Source organism: Pecten maximus, chromosome 4 (genome assembly GCF_902652985.1).
Source record: "Pecten maximus chromosome 4, xPecMax1.1, whole genome shotgun sequence".
NCBI classification, from domain to species: domain Eukaryota; kingdom Metazoa; phylum Mollusca; class Bivalvia; order Pectinida; family Pectinidae; genus Pecten; species Pecten maximus.
Window position 1 is genome coordinate 37124930 of NC_047018.1, and position 10067 is coordinate 37134996.

General features: G+C 43.8%; 1 protein-coding gene across 1 annotated transcript in view; it reads right to left on the reverse strand.

Annotated features, from left to right (window-relative positions):
• The window catches only part of LOC117326526, a 2865-nt gene extending 1170 nt beyond the window's left edge, over window positions 1-1695 (reverse strand). The window contains exon 1 of the mRNA XM_033883283.1: window positions 1190-1695. Within this exon, the coding sequence (XP_033739174.1) occupies window positions 1190-1695 (506 nt within the window). The remainder of the gene's footprint in view (window positions 1-1189) is intronic.
• Window positions 1696-10067: the final 8372 nt, after the last annotated feature.

The window sequence follows — 10067 nt, forward strand, 5'->3', positions numbered from 1 at the left end:
TTTATTTCACGAAAGGGCATAAATCCTATTATTCGTCATATTTTGTTCTGTCGGAATTACAGAGGACGGTTTGGTCACAATAAACTTGTCCGATGATAAGCCAAGCTTTCCTGGAAAATGAACACCTCCGATAAGGTTATGTCCCAAGACGTGATTTGAAAATGAGGAGAGATATGGTTGAGATCTTTGATAGGCGATGCACGAGACTTGCTGATGAGTTTTGAGCGTGTTACATTCCCCGGGGGTTCCGAGGTGATAGTTGCTTGGCTGCGCTTAATATGAACAGACCGAATTATCCCTTACAATGTAGTAAACACACTGTATTATGTAAATTATCCTACCTCTTACAATACTATGTAATAACCACACTTAATTACCTAAATTTTCCTACATTTAAGCATTTCCATACCAGTATCTGATTTTTTCAAATATACATAATTTGCCAGGCTTTTCTTGTATTGCTCAAGGGTATCCTTTTCGTCATGTGCTTTGATAGTTGGTGAGATATCTGATGTAAATGATAATCAAGTTTCAGTAATCAATGTTACAATGTATTTCATGGTTTAATTGTTATCTTGGTAACAATAGTTTGATGTTAATTTGCCGACAGCGGTTGGAGTTGAGTTTTTGACCATTTTTTTAATTTGTGTACAATAAATTGTGATTCTCGTGAGTTTTTGGGTGGCCATGCTGTGTGAATTTTATAGAATATCAATAGTAATGCTGATGTAAATGTCATATGGCTTTGTTCTGATAGCTTTGTTTGATCAATTTATAATTGAGTTTTTTTAATATAAAGGACGACCTCTGCCGTAATGTAGGAGAAAGATCTAAAAGGTACTCTGTCAATATGCATGAGAAAATCTAACATGGACGCTATATGCCAGAATGTATAAGAGAAAACATCTAGCAAGGTCAACCTCTGTCGTAATACATGAGAAAAATCTGGCAGGTACGCACTCCGTCGGAATACATGAAAAAATATCGCAATGACGCCCTCTGTGGGAAAACATGCGGGAAAATAAGCAGGTTCAACCTCTGTCTGAATGTATGAGAAAAATATAACATGGACGTCCTCTGTCGGAATACATGTATATGAGAAACATTTAAAATGTACACCGTCTGTCGGAATGTACATGGAAGATATAACATGGACGTCCTCTGTCGGAATATATGAGAGAAGTCTGACAAGAACACTCTCCTTTGGAATGTATGAGAGAAGTCTGACAAAGACGCCCTCTGTCGGAGTGTGAGAGAAATATAAACGGGACGCTCTTTGTCAGAATGTATTAGAGATGTCTGACTGGGACGCCCTCTGTCGGATGATAATTTATGAGAGAAGTCTGACAGGGACGCCCTCTGTTGGTATATGAGAGAGATGTCTGATTCGGACGCCCTCTGTTGGAATGTATGAGAGATGTCTGACAGGGACGCCCTCTGTTGGAATGTATCAGAGATATCTGACTGGGACGCCCTCTGTTGGAATGTATCAGAGATATATGACTGGGACGCTATGTGAGAGAAGTCTGACAGGGACGACTTATGTTGGAATGTTAGAGAGATGTCTGATTCGGACGCCCTCTGTTGGAATGTATCAGAGAAGTCTAAATGTGACGCCCTCTGTTGGAATGTATGAGAGATGTCTGACAGGGACGCCCTCTGTCGGAATATATGAGGGAAGACTACAAGATTCATCACTGAACCATCGCCTGACCACCTCTACAGAGGAATTCTTTATCTTGGGTTGTCCTCCTCGCGCGGTCAATATCTAGTTGGACTGTATTGTTAAGATTCTGATATATAGCTGTGTTTGCATGCTTGTGTAATTAAGTGATTCCTTTGGTGCTTTCTATCTGTAGTTTTGCCGAAAACTCCACTTTATCGATTGTCTGTCACTTCCGCAGCCATTCCGAGTCCTGCTCAGAGAAAGCGGCGGCGGACCCGGAGCTGCGCGCGCGGGGTTGTTGCATGCCAGCACGGAAATCCATGTTGCGTGTCACCTGGTGCTCAGCCCGACCATCTCCTTGCTATCGCCACGGGAGGCTTCGCAAACAATTCTGAAATTAACTTAAGAGAAGCTATAAAAAAACACATCGCTTGCCATACAACAGTTTCTTTGGTACCTTTCATCTTTTATTCATTTCTACTTGCTTTTAGTTCTAAGATGTACTGGAAATCGTGCAATTTATTCACCTTAGTCAAAGATTTATTTCATAACCGGTATTTTTCTCTTTTGAGTGTTGTTTATGAGTTTGTGTTCTCAAAAATAGAATGGAGAGGTGGAATATTTCCAGACTGATTGGTACGGATGGAGGCTCTACTCCCGAAACAATTGATGTAGATTGGGGAAACGAAATAAAACGTCTTGAAGACATTTGCAGTACTGTATTGATTTAGAATCAGCAACGCCCCATATCTTCCGACGTGTAATCCTTTCTCCTACAGCATCATTAGTACAACCACTTTCTCCATACAAACCTCATTACCACTTTCCCCCAACAATCCTCGTTACCGACAGCTATTTCAATTACTCTGGAAGCGTTTATTTACATATGATTTGAAGAGTTCTTTTATCAATTTCTTCAACGGAAATCAGTTGGTTATCTTCCCTGCTATTTTCCAAACCTTTCTCCGACTTCGAGGTGGTTTGTGTACACTGCATGATTAAATCTCTTCTATGCTTAAGTGATCATCGACAATCTTATATGGTGCCCTTATAAGGTATAATTTGCCGTCTTAAACAGAATATATATGATACAATATCGGGTCTGGGTGGAGCGATTACACACCATCCCTCGAGTTTAGCTGATGTATCGGACACCATGCAAATGTAGGGTACGTTTATAAGCGCTGGGAGACAGTAATTTTAATGTATTTGACATTTCCTAATGGACGCGATACTTTATTGAATTGTATGGTATTGATTCTCGCATATGGAGCTTACACACAACACGTTTTAGGATAGACCGGAACAGCACTACAGTGTTTGGACCGGGCCGGCTGGGACTCCACTTGCCGCGAAATGGAAATCCATATTGTTTAGGAATACAATTAAAGATATTTATGCCAAACATCTCCTAACATAATGAAGAAAAGATTCAGATTGATGTGAAGAGTAAAACACCTTCTCGCGTTTCTGTCGTGGAATTGGAGAACGACTGCCAAAACTACACACCGCTCTATAGCAATGTAGCTATTCACGCTACACAACGCGCACGCGTAATGCACGCGCAATAATAGTATAACCGCATCAATGATTTACAAAACGTCATTATCAACACGTGTTTGTGTCAGTTTCAATTTGAATGTATTATATTTCCAAAAGCAGCAACAGTTGCTGAGTAATTAGATGTAAGGTCGGGAACATTGTGGGCCTTTCTCTTACATGCTTGTTTTTATAATTCAAACCGTGCTCTTCTATTTAATTCTCTGTAACGTACCGACAGCACAATATCGTTTAAATGTCACGTGAGTGACAGAACGAACAAAAGACTGAGTTTTATCTCAAAATTCGAAATATTCTTAGCGTCAGAAATATAAATGTTCTACTGCATATTACATCTTTCGGAAAAGCAATTGGGTTATGTTCTGTATTTGAAACAAACGTTGTTGATTCAACTGTTATGCGTGTCGTTTTTGACCGGAAGTGACGTTTAACAACGGATGTTTCAGTTGGTACAAAGAAATTTCCCATTATTAAAGATGAATTTTGGGAAGATCAATTTTGAAATTGTAGCTTGTTTATTCGACACGAAATGAGGGACAATTCAATATTTGAACGCGCAACAAGCAGAGTCATAATTTTGCTTGCGATGATTTTTCGAGACTTTTATTAACATAAGCCGTCAAGATGTAATTTACAACAATAACGAATGAAACTTTTATTGACTTATTATCATTGACGCTATTTTCCTCCGAAAAAAGTAGGATATATGCTACAACTACACAACAACCAACCCTTCAGGAGGAGGTAGATACAACTATGCAACAACCAACCCTTCAGGAGGAGGTAGATACAACTATGCAACAACCAACCCTTCAGGAGGAGGTAGATACAACTACGCAACAACCAACCCTTCAGGAGGAGGTAGGTACAACGACACAACAACCAACCCTTCAGGAGGAGGTAGGTACAACTACACAACAACCAACCCTTCAGGAGGAGGTAGGTACAACTACACAACAACCAACCCTTCAGGAGGAGGTACGCTACAACTACACAACAACCAACCCTTCAGGAGGAGGTACGCTACAACTACACAACAACCAACCCTTCAGGAGGAGGTACACTACAACTACACAACAACCAACCCTTCAGGAGGAGGTAGGTACAACTACACAACAACCAACCCTTCAGGAGGAGGTAGGTACAACTACACAACAACCAACCCTTCAGGAGGAGGTACAACTACACAACAACCAACCCTTCAGGAGGAGGTGGATACAACTACACAACAACCAACCCTTCAGGAGGAGGTACAACTACACAACAACCAACCCTTCAGGGGGAGGTACACTACAACTACACAACAACCAACCCTTCAGGAGGAGGTAGGTACAACGACACAACAACCAACCCTTCAGGAGGAGGTAGATACAACTACACAACAACCAACCCTTCAGGAGGAGGTACGCTACAACTACACAACAACCAACCCTTCAGGAGGAGGTAGGTACAACGACACAACAACCAACCCTTCAGGAGGAGGTAGATACAACTACACAACAACCAACCCTTCAGGAGGAGGTAGATACAACTACACAACAACCAACCCTTCAGGAGGAGGTAGGTACAACGACACAACAACCAACCCTTCAGGAGGAGGTAGGTACAACTACACAACAACCAACCCTTCAGGAGGAGGTACACTACAACTAAACAACAACCAACCCTTCAGGACGAGGTAGATACAACTACACAACAACCAACCCTTCAGGAGGAGGTAGGTACAACTACACAACAACCAACCCTTCAGGAGGAGGTAGGTACAACTACACAACAACCAACCCTTCAGGAGGAGGTAGGTACAACTACACAACAACCAACCCTTCAGGAGGAGGTAGATACAACTACACAACAACCAACCCTTCAGGAGGAGGTACACTACAACTACACAACAACCAACCCTTCAGGAGGAGGTACAACTACACAACAACCAACCCTTCAGGACGAGGTAGATACAACTACACAACAACCAACCCTTCAGGAGGAGGTACAACTACACAACAACCAACCCTTCATGAGGAGGTAGGTACAACTACACAACAACCAACCCTTCAGGAGAGGTACGCTACAACTACACAACAACCAACCCTTCAGGAGGAGGTAGGTACAACTACACAACAACCAACCCTTCAGGACGAGGTAGATACAACTACACAACAACCTACCCTTCAGGAGGAGGTACAACTACACAACAACCAACCCTTCAGGAGGAGGTACGCTACAACTACACAACAACCAACCCTTCAGGACGAGGTAGATACAACTACACAACAACCTACCCTTCAGGAGGAGGTAGGTACAACGACACAACAACCAACCCTTCAGGAGGTAGGTACAACTACACAACAACCAACCCTTCAGGAGGAGGTAGGTACAACGACACAACAACCAACCCTTCAGGAGGAGGTAGACTACAACTACGCAACAACCAACCCTTCAGAAGGAGGTACACTACAACTACACAACAACCAACCCTTCAGGAGGAGGTACGCTACAACTACACAACAACCTACCCTTCAGGAGGAGGTAGATACAACTACACAACAACCTACCCTTCAGGAGGAGGTAGGTACAACGACACAACAACCAACCCTTCAGGAGGAGGTAGATACAACTACACAACAACCAACCCTTCAGGAGGAGGTACGCTACAACTACACAACAACCAACCCTTCAGAAGGAGGTACACTACAACTACACAACAACCAACCCTTCAGGAGGAGGTACGCTACAACTACACAACAACCAACCCTTCAGGAGGAGGTAGGTACAACTACACAACAACCAACCCTTCAGGAGGAGGTAGATACAACTACACAACAACCAACCCTTCAGGAGGAGGTAGATACAACTACACAACAACCACCCCTTCAGGAGGAGGTAGGTACAACGACACAACAACCAACCCTTCAGGAGGAGGTAGGTACAACTACACAACAACCAACCCTTCAGGAGGAGGTAGATACAACTACACAACAACCAACCCTTCAGGACGAGGTAGATACAACTACACAACAACCAACCCTTCAGGAGGAGGTAGGTACAACGACACAACAACCAACCCTTCAGGAGGAGGTAGGTTCAACTACACAACAACCAACCCTTCAGGAGGAGGTAGATACAACTACACAACAACCAACCCTTCAGGAGGAGGTAGGTACAACTACACAACAACCAACCCTTCAGAAGGAGGTACACTACAACTACACAACAACCAACCCTTCAGGAGGAGGTAGGTACAACGACACAACAACCAACCCTTCAGGAGGAGGTAGATACAACTACACAACAACCAACCCTTCAGGAGGAGGTACGCTACAACTACACAACAACCAACCCTTCAGGAGGAGGTAGGTACAACGACACAACAACCAACCCTTCAGGAGGAGGTAGATACAACTACACAACAACCAACCCTTCAGGAGGAGGTAGGTACAACGACACAACAACCAACCCTTCAGGAGGAGGTAGGTACAACTACACAACAACCAACCCTTCAGGAGGAGGTACACTACAACTAAACAACAACCAACCCTTCAGGACGAGGTAGATACAACTACACAACAACCAACCCTTCAGGAGGAGGTAGGTACAACTACACAAAAACCAACCCTTCAGGAGGAGGTAGGTACAACTACACAACAACCAACCCTTCAGGAGGAGGTAGGTACAACTACACAACAACCAACCCTTCAGGAGGAGGTAGATACAACTACACAACAACCAACCCTTCAGGAGGAGGTACACTACAACTACACAACAACCAACCCTTCAGGAGGAGGTACAACTACACAACAACCAACCCTTCAGGACGAGGTAGATACAACTTCACAACAACCAACCCTTCAGGAGGAGGTACACTACAACTACACAACAACCAACCCTTCAGGAGGAGGTATACAACTACACAACAACCAACCCTTCAGGAGGAGGTAGATACAACTACACAACAACCAACCCTTCAGGAGGAGGTACACTACAACTACACAACAACCAACCCTTCAGGAGGAGGTAGATACAACTACACAACAACCAACCCTTCAGGAGGAGGTACAACTACACAACAACCAACCCTTCAGGAGGAGGTAGATACAACTACTATAACAACCAACCCTTCAGGAGGAGGTAGGTACAACTACACAACAACCAACCCTTCAGGAGGAGGTACAACTACACAACAACCAACCCTTCAGGAGGAGGTACGCTACAACTACACAACAACCAACCCTTCAGGACGAGGTAGGTACAACTACACAACAACCAACCCTTCAGGAAGAGGTAGATACAACTACACAACAACCAACCCTTCAGGAGGAGGTAGGTACAACTGCACAACAACCAACCCTTCAGGAGGAGGTACACTACAACTACACAACAACCAACCCTTCAGGAGGAGGTACACTACAACTACACAACAACCAACCCTTCAGGAGGAGGTACACTACAACTACACAACAACCAACCCTTCAGGAGGAGGTAGGTACAACTACACAACAACCAACCCTTCAGGAGGAGGTACAACTACACAACAACCAACCCTTCAGGAGGAGGTACGCTACAACTACACAACAACCAACCCTTCAGGACGAGGTAGATACAACTACACAACAACCTACCCTTCAGGAGGAGGTACAACTACACAACAACCAACCCTTCAGAAGGAGGTACACTACAACTACACAACAACCAACCCTTCAGGAGGAGGTACGCTACAACTACACAACAACCAACCCTTCAGGAGGAGGTACGCTACAACTACACAACAACCAACCCTTCAGGAGGAGGTAGGTACAACTACACAACAACCAACCCTTCAGGAGGAGGTACGCTACAACTACACAACAACCAACCCTTCAGGAGGAGGTAGATACAACTACACAACAACCAACCCTTCAGGACGAGGTAGATACAACTACACAACAACCAACCCTTCAGGAGGAGGTAGGTACAACTACACAACAACCAACCCTTCAGGAGGTAGATACAACTACACAACAACCAACCCTTCAGGAGGAGGTGGATACAACTACACAACAACCAACCCTTCAGGAGGAGGTAGATATAACTACACAACAACCAACCCTTCAGGAGGAGGTAGGTACAACTACACAACAACCAACCCTTCAGGAGGAGGTAGGTACAACTACACAACAACCAACCCTTCAGGAGGAGGTAGATACAACTACACAACAACCAACCCTTCAGGAGGAGGTAGATACAACTACACAACAACCAACCCTTCAGGAGGAGGTACATAACAACTACACAACAACCAACCCTTCAGGAGGAGGTAGATACAACTACACAACAACCAACCCTTCAGGAGGAGGTAGGTACAACTACACAACAACCAACCCTTCAGGAGGAGGTAGATACAACTACACAACAACCAACCCTTCAGGAGGAGGTAGATACAACTACACAACAACCAACCCTTCAGGAGGAGGTACACTACAACTACACAACAACCAACCCTTCAGGAGGAGGTACAACTACACAACAACCAACCCTTCAAGAGGAGGTAGACACAACTACACAACAACCAACCCTTCATGAGGAGGTAGATACAACTACAAAACAACCAACCCTTCAGGGGGAGGTAGGTACAACTACACAACAACCAACCCTTCAGGAGGAGTTACACTACAACTACACAACAACCAACCCTTCAGGAGGAGTTACACTACAACTACACAACAACCAACCCTTCAGGAGGAGGTAGATACAACTACACAACAACCAACCATTCATGAGGAGGTAGATACAACTACACAACAACCAACCCTTCAGGAGGAGGTAGATACAACTACACAACAACCAACCATTCATGAGGAGGTAGATACAACTACACAACAACCAACCATTCAGGAGGAGGTACACTACAACTACACAACAACCAACCTTTCAGGAGGAGGTACAACTACACAACAACCAACCCTTCAAGAGGAGGTAGATACAACTACACAACAACCAGCCCTTCAGGAGGAGGTAGATACAACTACACAACAACCAACCCTTCAGGAGGAGGTAGATACAACTTCACAACAACCAACCCTTCAGGAGGAGGTAGACACAACTACACAACAACCAACCCTTCAGGAGGAGGTACAACTACACAATAACCAACCCTTCAGGAGGAGGTAGGTACAACGACACAACAACCAACCCTTCAGGAGGAGGTACACTACAACTACACAACAACCAACCCTTCAGGAGGAGGTAGGTACAACTACACAACAACCAACCCTTCAGGAGGAGGTACGCTACAACTACACAACAACTAACCCTTCAGGAGGAGGTAGGTACAACTACACAACAACCAACCCTTCAGGAGGAGGTAGATACAACTACACAACAACCAACCCTTCAGGAGGAGGTCGTTACAACTATACAACCCTTCGCGACTGATATAATATTTTTCGATAACAACTATTCCAGGAAACGCATGGGATTGTTTCATGAGAACATTTTAATTGCTATCGATAAAAACTCTGATTTACTACTTTAAATATATTGGTGTCCGACATGCGCAGACCTATCTCCTTGGACACAAATGATGTTTATGGCTCACATCTGTTACATGTAGCTATCAGATATACTCATTATTTACATAAACATGATACGTATAAAACACTATTATGGCTTTTTGATGTTTGACATCAATACTTGTATTGTGCACGTCACAAGTGTCTATGGATTTTTTATACAGTACACTTGTTCTTGTATACCGTTCACACATGTCCCAGAATGCTAGTTTATATATAGTAACCGTGTATCTTAGTATAGTATGTCACGTGATATTTCATAAACACAAGTACACTAACGTATGTCATGTGATATT